At 37.7% G+C, this 14,295-nt stretch overlaps 1 protein-coding gene and 2 pseudogenes across 1 annotated transcript; all 3 read left to right on the top strand.

Annotated features, from left to right (window-relative positions):
• The first annotated feature begins 1,859 nt into the window (after positions 1–1,859).
• Positions 1,860–4,429, top strand: LOC122071138 (pentatricopeptide repeat-containing protein At1g69290). The gene has a single exon (XM_042635432.1). It carries the CDS (start codon positions 2,256–2,258, stop codon positions 4,215–4,217), a length of 1,962 nt encoding a protein of 653 aa, XP_042491366.1. The 5' UTR covers positions 1,860–2,255; the 3' UTR covers positions 4,218–4,429.
• Positions 4,430–7,120: 2,691 nt separating this feature from the next.
• Positions 7,121–12,245, top strand: LOC122071119 (annotated as a pseudogene).
• A 354-nt stretch (positions 12,246–12,599) lies between these two features.
• Positions 12,600–13,742, top strand: LOC122071122 (annotated as a pseudogene).
• The last annotated feature ends 553 nt before the right edge of the window (positions 13,743–14,295 follow it).

Below are 14,295 nucleotides of genomic sequence, written 5' to 3'. Positions count from 1 at the left end.
AAAAAAAAAAAAAAAAAAAAAAAAAAAAACTTAATGCTCTTGAAATGATAGATATTGCTTGCTCATAAGGATTTTGAGTGTCTCCAATGTGATCAAAGCTTTGCCGATTGAATGACTTTGCACCTATTACAAAAGTACCAAAAATAGAAAGATGATTGAAAATAGAAACTATATCGAATATTAACCATCAAATAGAAAAATGATTGAAAATAGAAACTATATCGAATATTAATCTATCACCAGTATTGGTACTAATTTAGCTTAAATGGATTCTTTTAAGAATTTTATTAACCATCAAAAGCAACTTGATATTAAACAATTGATATTGCAACAAGCGATATCTATCCCTTCCATGAAAACTAATTGAGCCAAATTTTACAAAGACATGGAAAATCTACTCTCAAGTACTGCTACTGAAAATTCCAATCTCAACGTAGTTCATTATGACAACAAAGTATTTTACTTTATTTATATATAAGAAGTATATGGCACTTGTAAATTGTGAATGCCCAAAACTTCTAGAAGAAATTAAAGCATGAATCATAGTTAGAGATTTTTTTTTTCCCTAATGCAAGAATTGTAGCCAAAAGAATTAAATCAGCTGCTGAGTAAAAAAAAAAAACAATTACTGTAGCCCATAATAGTTCATTACAACCCTTCACTTTTAACAATTGCAACAAAACTAATGGGTGAAAGAAATAAACCTGTGCAATTTCTTCAATTGTGCTAATCATTTTGGCTTTGCTCTTCAGGTTTGTAACAATAGCATCAACAGTCATTGTGATTCCACGCCACAGATCCATTGCATTCATCCCAACTGCAACTGATTTGCAGCCCTCGGAAAATATAGCACGGGTAAGGGCTGTGGCACAAGTGGTACCTGCATAAATGAAAGGTTCACCACATTAGCCACAGATTAAAAAAGAAAAAAAATATTTTACGGAGTTATTAATAAGTTTTGAAAAGAGAAGAAGAGAAACGGTTGAGAGAGAGGTGGACATGCCTATTGCAAAAGAAGAATGAAAGTGGGAAAGAGAGAGAATAGATAAGAGAGGAAGGTGTGGGAGAGGAGGGTGAGGAATTATTAATGATAAGGAAACTAATAAAATTTTGATAGAAAAAACTCTTAAAATAAATATTTAAAAAAAAAAATCTTAAAAGATATTTCTAAAAGAGAAAAAGGAGGAACGGTTGAGAGAGGGGAGGAAAGGCGATATACAAAAGAAGGAAAATGGGAAAGAGAGAGATAAGAGAGAAGGGTGGAATTATTATTAATAAGGAAACTAATGAGATTTTGATAGAAAAAACTCTTAAAATATAGATTAAAAAAAAAATCCTAAAAGATATTTCAAAAAGAGTAAAATGGAGGAACGGTTGAGAGAGAAGAAGAAAGGCTTATCATAAAAAAAGGAAAGTGGGAAAGAGTGAGATAAGAGAGGAGGGTGAGGAATTATTATTGACAAGGAAACTAATAAGAAAAATTCTAAAATATAGATTTTTAGATTTTTTTTTTTTTTTAAGAAAGTAAATCCTAAAAAATATTTTAAAAAGAGAAAAAGTAGGAACGGTTGAGAGAGAGAGAGGAGGAAAGGCGAAGGAAAGTGAGAGAAAGAATAGGCAAAGGATTTGAGTGATTTTTAAAAAATATTTAAATATTAAAAATATAAAAGGGTACCAACAATATGAGAAAAGTAAAAAATATTGACAAAAAAATATAACGAAAAGGATAAGGTATTTAAATAAGCAAGAGGGATAAAATAGTCAAGTGAAAGATTAGCCACGAAGCATGAGTATATACTTTTATACAATAGTATGATATATATATATATATATATATTTTTCAGTGAAGAAACCGTCGCAATATTTACCGTTCTGCAACAGAGCGCCACCGGCCACCGTCACTATCCCTCAACATTATTTCCACAATATTACATTTTCATAGAGTTCGCCATCACCCGCGCCACAATTTTGGTTCTCTGTTGCAGAACGGTAGCAGTTGAGGGGAACCCTTTGCCAAAGAGAAAAAGCCAACCCGATTGAACCGAGGCGTTGGATGATTTCTCTGACGTAGACGGCGGTGACCGGAGGCAATTCGAACTCAGTCTCAGATGGGCATGGATGAGGAGGTGTCAAGACACGAATAGAGCGACAACAATGGCCAGTTGTGCTCCAGGAATACTAGAATAGAGCCGAAGATGCAGAGCTACTGACCTGTTTACACTCAAGTGTTTACAGAGGGAGACACAAAAGGGAAGATGTGGAGAGGTTCACTTTCCTTACCCTTACTAAGACAGTATTCATCTTCACCTGAAATTCCCACTCTTTATTCCTTCCTCCAACCCTCTATATTTGCCCTGAAGAAAACCCCGGCAGCTCCATCTACACCCAAAACCCAAGGTTCAACCCCGAAAACCCTAGCGCTAGATGACAAAGATGCCCTAGAGTTCAATCTCCAAACCTCACTGGACAATCAAAATACCGATGAGGCGTGGAAATCTTTCAAGATCCTCACAAGCAACTCAACCTTGCCGAGTAAGCATCTCTCCAACTCCCTCATTACCCACTTATCTTTTCTGAAAGACGTTCATAATCTCAAGAGGGCTTTTGCTTCTGTGATATTTTTATTAGAGAAGAACCCACAATCAATTTCTTTCGAAACCATAAAGATCCTGTTACAGTCCATGAAGACTGCGAACACTGCTGCCCCTGCGTTTTCCTTAATCAAATCTATGTTTAAGAACAGGGTTTTTCCTCCTTTTAGTCTTTGGGGACCCGTGCTTATTGAAATTAGCAGAAAAAATGGTAGCTTTGTTGCGTTCTTACGGGTTTTTAATGAGAACTGTAGGATCGCCGTGGATGAAAAATTGGACTACATGAAGCCTGAGTTGATCGCTTGTAATGCTGCCCTGGAGGGGTGTTGTTATGATCTAGGATCCGTGAGTGATGCCCAAAAAGTTTTGGAGACCATGTCTCTCCTGGGTGTAAAACCAGACGAATCTAGTTTTGGATTTCTTGCATACCTGTATGCACTGAAGGGGCTTGAAAAAAAGATCGCTGAATTGGAGAAGCTGATGGATGGTTTCAATTTTCCATCAAAAAGAACATTTTACGTTAATCTGATTAATGGTTATTTGAAATCAGTGAGTTTAGAATTTGTCTCTGCAACTGTACTGCGTAGTTTGCAAGAGGGAGAGGGAAAAGATTCAAATTTGGCAGAAGAAACTTATGGTGGGATTGTGAAGGGCTTTCTTCAAAAGGGAGGTGTCAAGGATTTAGCGAAGTTGATTATTGAAGCTCAGAAGTTGGAGTCTTCTTCGATCAGTATTGACAGCTCTGTTGGGTTTGGAATTGTGAATGCATGTGTTAATCTTGGTTTATTAGATAAAGCACACAGCATTTTGGATGAGATGAATGCTCTGGGAGGTTCTATTGGCCTTGGGGTTTACGTGTCTATCTTGAAGGCTTACTGCAAAGAGCATCGAACAAGTGAGGCTGCTCAATTGGTTACTGAGATCAGTGCTTCAGGGCTTCAGTTGGATGCCAGTAGCTATGATGCTTTGATAGAGGCAGCCATGTCAAGCCAAGATTTTCAGTCAGCTTTTTCTCTGTTTAGGGACATGAGGGAGGTGAGAATACACGATTTAAAGAGTAGTTACTTGACTATAATGACAGCTTTAACTGAGAATCACCGGCCTGAACTAATGGCAGCATTCCTGGATGAGGTAGTCGAGGACCCACGAGTTGAAGTGGGTACCCATGACTGGAATTCAATTATTCATGCCTTCTGTAAGATCGGGAGGCTAGAGGATGCGAGACGGACCTTCAGAAGGATGGTGTTTCTTCAATTTGAACCTAATGATCAAACCTACTTGTCTCTTATCAATGGGTACACATCAGCAGAGAAATATTTTAGTGTCTTGATCCTGTGGACAGAAGTTAGGAAACGGATACCCTCCAGTGGGGAAAAGTCTGTCAAGTTTGATAGCAACTTGGTGGATGCATTCTTGTATGCTTTGGTTAAGGGGGGTTTCTTTGATGCTGTTATGCAAGTTGTAGAAAAGGCAAAGGAGAAGAAGATATTTGTCGATAAGTGGAGGTACAAGCAAGCTTTCATGGAGACCCATAAGAAGCTCAGAGTATCAAAGCTGAGGAAGAGGAACTTTAGGAAGATGGAAGCACTTATTGCTTTTAAGAATTGGGCTGGTTTGAGTGCATAAACTTAGCTGTTCCTCTAATCTTAGTTTGTTTCACTGAGTTATCGACTTATATTGCACAGCTTGATGGTTACCGATTGATACTTGAGCAGGGATGTCAGCTTATGATATGTTTAAATTTCATGGTCAGTGTTGCAAGTATTGCAGGTGGTTTTTACCTCTGATTCAAAGCAGCAGTAAAAGTAAATTCGAGACTTTTTCTTCCCTTCTTTACAGATTGCATTCTAATATTACCAGTGCCTGGGAATATGCTTATGAGGTTTCATTGGGGAGTGGTTTGAATTTGGCAATGACATAGCGAACCTGGTATTCACCCAAATTTTTTTTTTTTGTTTGAACTTACCTAGTGTAACAAGGAGAATATTCCTCAATTTGCATTGGTCCATTATTTGAGTTCCCAAGCATATTTTGGAATTTTCATGGAAGTGGGTGTAACTGGTCCTGCAATACTGCAGAAAGTTGAAAGTGCTTGCCAAGATGTTAGCTGCAAATGTAGTTCAAGGTCCAAACACTGAGCTGCTTGACTGGAGGTTCTAATAAGCTAGAGTGCACATCCCGCTTTGGTTCAGCCAGGAGAATTGATGATGGGTTTGAGCTAGGAAGACCAACATTGGCATAAAGAGTTAAAAAGCTCAGATTATATCTTAGGCTTAGGTACTTAAAAGTAGGAAAAAGAACTACTAAAAATATTTGGGAAACTTAATTGACAAGTGGGAAAATGTTTGGAAACCATCATTTCCTTAGCATAAGATTGGGTGGATTTGGGCTTCCACCATGTGAAACTGAAGAACTTTAATGTTCTTTGTCAATGTCTGAATGTGGAATTCAGGGCAATGGGTGAAGCTCTATAATGAGCGTGGCAGGTGGTAGGATGAATTATCAATTGATCTTCTGTTATTTGACTTTTATCATTATTTCAATCCTAGAGAATTTCGGATTTTATGCTCTTAGTGTTTATGTTCCAAGGAGAAGAGGGAAAGAAAGAACAATTGATTTAAAGACGATTCCCTAGCAAAGTTTAAGATTTGGTTCTTTTTAGCATACATTGACTTTTGTTATGACTGTGTACTTTGGGACGACATTGTTTTGGATCACTGCCATCAGCAAAAATATTCCTAATAGCTGGTTTATTGTCCTTTGTTGTGAGCCTTTCCAGTTAAAAATATTCTATGTAGCATTAAATTTCCTGCAATGTTCTTCATTTAAATCAGATAGCTTTGCTTATGTGAATTCTGACTAGTTGTTGAAATGAAGTTTCCCTACCAGATTTTCTTTTCTCATTGCTTTGATACCAAACACTACCATCTCATTGGTATTCCACAGTGCCATCCATAGTTGTCACGGCGTCATGGCTACCCAAGGCGGTGGAGGGGTGGCTAATCGATTTGGTGGTGAATCGCCCATTATGGCGTTGCCATGACGATCAAATCGCCTATGTGTTATTTTTTATTTTCCCTATTTTATAAAGTTATTTTGTATGTTATAATAGATACCCTATGACATAAAAAACCAATCAACATTAAGAAATCAACATAGTCACACTCACATCAAGTCATAAAAAATCAACATGACTTATTAACATTTAGAGAAATGCTCTTCTTCTATAATAAGTTTTATTGGTCAAATGATTTTATATTTAGATGAGACTTTCTGTATTAGGTATAACACAAAACTAGCTTCTTTTTTTTATTTTTTTTTAATTTTTATACCTAGGGTGTCCGGATCTTTGACCCTACTAATCCCTGGGGTCATTGTGATACCGCTTACACAGAACGGGGTAAGTCTGAGTCGGAAATTCTCGTGCGGTGGCCCCAAGAAGTTAGGTTTAGCGGCGAAAGTTTGATCACGGGACCTAGATTCCTGAGGCGGAGTACTGTGTCCCCCTCAGGTTTTGATCACGGGACCCGACAAAACTAGCTTTCTAACAAGTCTAAAATTACTTAAATTTGAGTTGTTATGATAAAGTTATGTTCCGGTCAAACTTATTTTAAAGTTTTCGAATGCTGTTAAATCGCCTGAATGGAAATAATTTTATTGACGTCTAAACAAAAGATTATTTTATCGGATTTTTGATTTTTAGCAATGTTCTACTATGATAAAATTTGTAAAATTTTCAGAATTGAGAAAAACCTTAGTATTTGAAAGTTGAATATTGCCTTACAACTAAAAATCCAGTTTTTGTTCTTGGACCGGGGGGGTTGATTTTTTTATCATTTTGGAATTTGATTTTTAAATTATTTTTATTGGTTTCAAATATGGGATATTTGTTTATTTATGAATAATATCTCAAGTAAATGATTTCATTTACTTAAATGGTATTTGGCATAAATAAGGGCAAAAAGTATAAGGCAGCATACAGTGCAACAAGGTGACAGTCGCCTAGGCTCCTGGCAAACACTGCCTGGCGTCGCCTTGACAACTATGGTGCCATCTTTTAAGAGCTGCAAGTAATGGTAATCTGGTTAGTTTTGGGCATCCTTCATGAGCAAAATTTATGCTCTCAAGCAATGCAACTGAAATTTGAATGTTGTACGCCTAAATTGACAGGATATTGTCTTTAAGTATTTCACCATGTGTATTTGTACGTGAGAGTTTACTAGTACATATATACATTGGGCCAAGTTTAACCTAAGGCCCCAGCCCCATTCGGCTAGACCTGGCCGGGCCTAGACATCCCATCCTTATCATGACCTGTGGGCTAAAAAGCCTAATTCAGGTCCTAAACTTTCGGGTGGACTTCAGGTGGGTTTGGGCTTTGCCGAACCCCAACACCCCCCCCCCCTCCAAAAAAAAAAAAACATGACCCTCAAGTGGGGACGTGAGGTGCACCATGAGGCAGAGGATCTGGATTACCTAGACTCAGAATAAGGTAGTTACTGTAGAAGGGTGTGAAACTGCTTGGAGACATGGATCCACACCAGCAGCAAGGGGCAGTTCCTTGGCCTCCTGGAGGAGGATCAGGTGATTCATCTGTCAGTATTACTATAATAATTTCCTTCCTCTCCACCGCTGCCATGTTATACTCATACCATCCATATTTTTCCCGTTCATGATTCAGTCTTTCATGGTCCAAGAATTCTTTGGTTGGTGTGCCTTGAATTGGAATCTGTACTTATATTTTTGTTTCCATCTTTTGGCTTGTTGGTTTCTTTCTCCTTTAGGCTATGTTTGGTAGACAAAAAAAGAAAAGAAAAGAAACTAGTACAAAAGACATAATAAGAAAAAAATCATAATTACATAATGATTTTTTTATGTTTCTCTCTCTCTTTTCTTTTCTTAGGCTTCCAAACATATCGTTAGTGCAGTTATTGGCTTAGAACTTGTTCTGTGTGGCTGATTCTTTTCCGATTATACAACTAGTCATGGCATTGAGATAAAATTGTTATCCTATAGAGTTGCAATGGTATTATTATTTATTTATTTTTTGAGCTAAGATGGTTGGGTTTAGATGGTGTGACAAGCAAGAACACTTTGTGGCTTAGAACTTGTTCTGTGTGGTTTAGATTGTGGTGTTATCATAGCACTATAATCATTGCAGGGATATGCACTCAGCCATCTAGCATACAAGTGGGTTTAAAAATGTAGAGACTTAGATGGTTAATTGAACCTGACAGGTGGCCTATCATCAAGATTTTGGGAAATGATATATGAATGCTGGTGTGAAAGGATCAGCAAGTCTGGTGGTGCCCTTGCAGGGTCAGAGCTCATTTGTGCATGTCAACAAGGTGATCAGGACGTATGCCTGTCTCACATCTGGGTAGTCATATGTCCGAACAGCCTAGGCTGCCCTTCCTGTCCCATGTATAGTTATCAGAACAGCCTTGCCCATTTGATTGTGACACAATATTCTTGTGATGACTAAGGAACACTACCAGAGCTCTTCCAGTAGATGATCTGAACTTTATGGAATCCATATAGATGGAAGCAATGGATATGAAATGGTTGTAATAGGTTTTTGTGTCCTGCAGACTCTCCAAAGTCTACTCTTCCACTGATTGCTCGTATTTCAGATTCTAAAGTCAGAACAGTAAAAATTTTTCTTAGTCAACTACAGGAGTTTTGCTGCCAATTCTTTTTGGGTAAGGAGGCTCATAATGTCTGGTAATATTTTATCTGCTATAGTGTTTCCCATATAAGAATTTCTTTCCACAAGATACAAATGGCCATGCTGTGCCAATAGCTGTAAGTTTTAACATACAAAAACGATAATTAACGAAGACCATAACTAAGAATCCACACTGGCTTCTTTGTACTTCATAAAATTTCTCAAAACCATATATGACTAGAATTTTTTTCGATCAATATTTCAACTGAATCCAGTAACATACCAGTGATTTGATAATAATTGCAGATCTTGGTCCCCCCCATCATTTTTAGCTACAAACAGTAGCTTTTCGATTTTATATCAAGTCCAGAAGGCCATGTTGGAGTGTATTGTAGGGGGGGGGGTGCCCTTCTAAAAACAATTACTGATCCAGGTTTGTCCATGCTTTATATTGGTCCAACTCTACACCCTCTTGTTTCAAGTATAGGGACATAGGCCTACAAACTGTGTGCTTGATGTCATTTTGGTTTATAGGGTTTCATTTGAAGCTGCTATTGATAACTCAGTTTAAGCCCATTCAAGTGACCATTCAGACCGATCAGGTACACATTGTTATTGTTTTAGGCTGTGGGGGAGAGTGCCATAATGATATTGGTCAAATTTCTCCATCAGGATGATGGCCATCTTTTTCGAAAGGAAAGACGTAGGCAGTTGAGATAACAAGAACGATCCTTCCGGCCATATAGGATGTATAATTCTATGAGGCATACCCTCTTACCAAATCATTTTTCCAGGGGAAGACTAAAAATGCCAAATTGATATATGGGTTTGAAAGCACAGGAAGACCTACCTGCTTGTTAATGTGCTGGTATCTTTTTGGGGATTCTTAGTGAAGATTCTGTGATTTGATTGCGGATTGTGTTCATTTCTTTTGTGCTTTTTTTCTTTAGTTGTTAGTCATTGTATATGTCTTCTTTCCTTCCCAATAAACAGGTTAAGGATATCCCATGTGGAACAAAAGGTGGTGTTATGATCACTTTTGATAAAATAGAGGTAGACCTCAAAACTATTTCTTTATCGTTCATTTCCTATTGGACTACTGTCCTGGCCATGTCTTCCAAGTTTTGACATGGGTTTGACTTGGTTGTAGTAATGCTTCTCTAGGTCGTTAATCATCTTTTTAAGGATTGTATGTATGAAACTTTACTCAAATATGGCATACAATATAATCATACATGGGTATATGATAAGATCCATCATGAAATCAATCAGTTCTGAAGTGCTCATGCCCTTCAACAGGTTTATTAGACATGTTTGATCATGCAAGTAACTGAACCAGGCATTCTGTGTAAGCCAACTATGTTAGCTTGTAAAAAGCACTTAGATTTAAGAAGGTTCTAATGGATGTCCTACACTGATGATCTGCAAACCACCAGTTAAAGAAATATAATTTTGGTTGCATATGTTAGCATTGAAGAGTGAATTTGTGGGATGACCAATCATGGGACTGCCCTAAAAATTTATTATGTGTGTTTTCATGTTTCTTTTGTATATTTTCTTTCCTAAAGTTTTTTTCTAGATTAAACCTGTTACATTTTTATAATCAACATTCATTAAATTGACAAAATTATCAAGTGGAATTGTTTTCAGATTGATGAAAAGATGAAGGACAACCTTCTGGGTGATTGTACGCTTTATGCCCCAGGTATTGAAATTATTGCTGCGCGTCATGAAACCCAAAATTCCAGATAGTATAAGGCGCAATTTTGAGCAGATGGAAGATGAGCACACTTAGGTATTTGGTTTGTGCTGTCATAATATTACATGCGCAAGTTTGAGATCATGGAACTTGTGTCAAACAATTGGGGGCAATAATTCAGCGAGTCGGAATTTTCTAGTGTAGACCTTGATAGCATTATGCTATCAATAACTTTGTCTTTTTTTACCTTTGGTTCATTGCTTTCCTTTTGATTTGGTGATTAAATGCTATATTTTAAAATTAGAATAGGTAAGTAAACAACAGGAGGCTTAATTAATCTGTACATCATCGATGAATGGGAGGAGTTTAATGCATGTCTTTTGTATTTAGCATATCCATCAACGGGATAAGCTTCCCATAGACCTTGCCTAAAAGGAACAGTTGGGCTCCCATATGTATCTAAACCCTTGTTATTGTACAAGCTTTTCTTTAATTCTCTATACCTTTGGAGTGTTTATTTATGACATAAGTTCTTCATGTGGGATTGGCCTTCCACAACAATGATGGGTGTGGGGGCTGCTTCAAGTTAAATCCATAACTGCCCTAGCTTTAGCTTTACTATTCTTCGTAAACTGCCAACTTATCTGCTGTACTCTTTCTATAAACACTTCTGATACTTGCTAGCTAAAAATTCTTATATTTAGTTTTAGTATTCATACGTATATATACAGTCAATAGAGAGTGAGAGTTCACAGCATTGCGAGCCCCGAATGGCTTAGATGGTCTGAGAATCGCCATTATTGCAATATCTGTTTCACTGTTGTTTAAGACTTGTGCTTTATGGTTGCATCTAGGACTTCCAACTTGGACCTACCGAAACTTCTGCTCAGGTTAGTATTTTGCATGATTGAGCATTGAATGAGGCTGGGTTTCGGAAATGGTAACTTGTATGAGCTTGGCTTGGGTCTGGGGTGAGGCCTTACATAACCTGAGCTAACCTCAATCCCAGTTGTAGTTGTGTATGTATATATGATATATCTTGTATTCATATACACTTGGCCATATATTGAAGGGATTACTCTAGAGTTAATAGCTGTAAGTTGTGTGATTTGTCAGGTGTCTTATGGGAAGAGAGTTTATCCTAAGTGAAACTTTGTCATCTTGAGGTTGAGAACCATTCGGTTGGGTTCAAGTTCAGTTGGGTTGACTCTAGTTCACTCGATTTATTCTAGTGCTTCTAGTTTTTGGTCAGCTGATGGTCAATCTCTCATGTTATATATTGTACCACAGTACATTTCCTTCTGAATTTTATTATTGCTATTGCAACATGTTATGACCCACTTGGCTTAAGGTTCTCAATTTTGTGATGTATTCCCCCCCCCCCCCCTCTTTTTGTGAGAATCAAGCTCACAGGACGTAGGTTATTATCTATATCTATCTTATGATTGGTCTACCGTATCTTGCTAATTACTCTTGATGCCTAACTAGCTGAGGCCTTTGATGTTAAATAGTTGTGGATTTTCTACTGCCTAATGTTTTAAATTTAGAGTTTCTGGCTTGAGTAGTGTCATCTTGTGTACGTCTTGATTGCCATGGAGAAACAATGGGTTGCTGAGAAAGAGGCTGAGACAGAAGAAGGAAATGGCTTTAATGGAAGCAGAGAAGAATTCGCAGGTTAGCAGGATTCTCATGGAGCAGAAATTGATGGACAAGGACAGCGCCAGAAGGCAGCAGGAAATAGAGAACCAAATGCACGTAGCCCGGCAGAAGACCTTGGCTGTGCTGACTTCTATAGGTAGAAATTTCCTGGCTTCCATAATAGTAGAGGAAAGAGGAACTCCCAACCCTTACTTTTCCACTGTCTTCACAATACGGATGTGGTTGTACTACAAACACTGAGTTACATTGCCTGGTTACCTTTTTCCAGAGTGATGAAAGAGGCAGAAGCCAACGAGTTGAAGCTTATGCCTGAGAATCTTGAGCTGAAAGTTATTGAAGCTATAGCAAACAATTCAAAGATCTTCTTTGGAGACAACGTTTGGATAACATACTTATATCTGCGGCTGCTCTCTTCCATATTAACACTTCCGGGCCATTGTGTGTAATCATGGTGATGTTGCTGCATAGGTATCAAGCATGGTATTTGATATTTGATCAGAGATTGCTCGGAAATTTTCTGAATGACATTCCAAGGAAGGGTAAATCAGATATGTAGGTTTTGATAAATTTTAACTTGATCAGGCAAGATGACATTTTACAGATAATGCTAGATTGTCTTTCAGAATACTATCTCTACAACATTGATTTCATTGATTCATTGGAAGTAATTGATTGGTTTATCAAGTATTCGATGGCAATGATGATTCAGGGAGAGCATGCGGAACATATCATCATTTTAATAAGTGAAAATTACGCTTCCCTCCTCTATAGTTTGTCGAAATTACATATAGATCCAAGAGCTTGAGTGATTTATGCCCCTCTCTCATGTAGCTTGAAAGATTCTTACAATTAGGTTCAATCCGTTGTCACCGTTAATTTAAAAGTGTTAATTGGTGATTTCATCATTTTAATGTTGAAAATACTCTTATAAAAAAGTGAAGTACTATTACACCCTTCACTTAAAACCAACAAAAGAGGAAAACCCAAAATCATCCCTTCGTTCTTCAACCTTCGACTGCAACCATCGACTTCACAGGGACATCTATCATCGTTACCGTGCTTCTCAAACTGGTTTTCCTATGGAACAGTTCATTTGGACCGTAATAGCTGGAACGGTCAACATCATTGTGTCATGGTGGCTACTGCATTCTATCCCTAACATTTGCAACGATGGCCTTCTCCCTCCCAACAGTCCATGGACATGCCCAAATGACCATGTCTTCTTTGATGCATTAGTCATTTGGGGTCTGGCCTGTCTTGGTTTGGCTTTTGCACAAAGCATTCCCTAAACAGTTCTGGATTCGTTTAATTAACCTTCCAGTCCTTCTGGGAGCAACTGCTATGATGCCACCGGCGACGGCTATAAACTACAATTCATGGTTTTTTGTTGGGATGATTTTCAATTTCTTTGTATTCCAGTACCGGAAGAAATGGTGGCAATGATATAACTATGTTCTATCCGCGGCTTTAGATGCTGGGTTGGCTTTCATGGCTGTGCTTCTTTACTGCACAGTGACAATGAAGAATAAATCTATCACTTGGTCGGGTTCGGAAGGAGAACACTGTGATTTGGCTTCTTGCCCCACTGCCAAGGGGGAAACAGGTCATCATCTTGTCTGAATTGAGAGTATTTAAGCCCCAAACCCTAGATTCATCCCCAAACACAGATATCAGTAATCAGATGAGGGTTTCGGTTGAGTGTTCAGTTACAAACGTTCGCCGGCGTGAATCGGTCTGAATCTGAACCTCGCCGGAATTATATGGCTTCTTCTCCACCTCCGTTTGGTCGCAGAGGGGTGATTTGCAGAGAAAACGCCTCCACCTTCTCCAACGGTCATCTTTTACAACTCTCTCTTAAACGGGTAATAAAGTCTTTTGTTGTAGAAAAGGTATAATAGTCCTCTCGTACTGAGACCATCTCCACTAAAGGGGTGCTAAAGTTTTTTGTTGTATAAAAGTAACAATATACTCACACCGACAGTGTTAGGGGAGGGAGACGTAAATTGCTCAAACCCTTGGATCCACATATAATTTCGGTAAACTATAGGGGAGAGGGGATGCGTAATTTTCCATTTTAATAATGGTTGCTCAATAACCCTGTTTAGTGAGGATTCAAGAGGCTGGTCTATTTAGGATGTGAATTTGAAATTGAAACTATTTATCAAAACTCAATCGAGCCGTTTAGTAAATGATTTGATTCTGGTTTCAAGTTTCAGACTGATTAATTAAACGGTTTGATTTTTTTTTTTTTAACCGTTTAACCTATTGATTTCAAACCAAATTGACATTGTAAATTTACACCGTTAAAATTGGCACATTTAAACCGTATAATGGTTAAATAAAATAAGTGGTTAAGGGCATTAAGATAGGGGCAGGATCGGTATATATATCATTGTCAAAGGTAAAAACCCTAAATGATTGGGATAAAGAGTATTTGAGACACTAAAGAGTAGAAACTGCACAAGTGCACAACGCCCCAACTCCTATTATGTAGTTATGTAGTTAAATCCTTGTTTGTTCAATGACTTATTTAATTTGATACAAGATCGAAGCTTTTATCAATAAAAATAAATTTCAGTAGGCATGTGAATAAACCAACAAATCGATTGTTAACCGTTTAAAAACTGTATAAATTAAACCGCAATAAAAATTGTATAAAACCATGAAATCAACACCAT

This window comes from Macadamia integrifolia, unplaced genomic scaffold, assembly GCF_013358625.1.
Source record: "Macadamia integrifolia cultivar HAES 741 unplaced genomic scaffold, SCU_Mint_v3 scaffold_18A, whole genome shotgun sequence".
Classification (NCBI taxonomy): Eukaryota; Viridiplantae; Streptophyta; class Magnoliopsida; order Proteales; family Proteaceae; genus Macadamia; species Macadamia integrifolia.
The sequence above is the reverse complement of the archived record's forward strand: the minus strand, read 5'-3'. Positions and strand labels throughout refer to the sequence as shown.

What these genes read in the sequence shown, in the direction of transcription:
- LOC122071138 (XM_042635432.1), top strand. Translation starts at nt 2,256, where the DNA reads ATGTGGAGAGGTTCACTTTCCTTACCCTTACTAAGACAGTATTCATCT.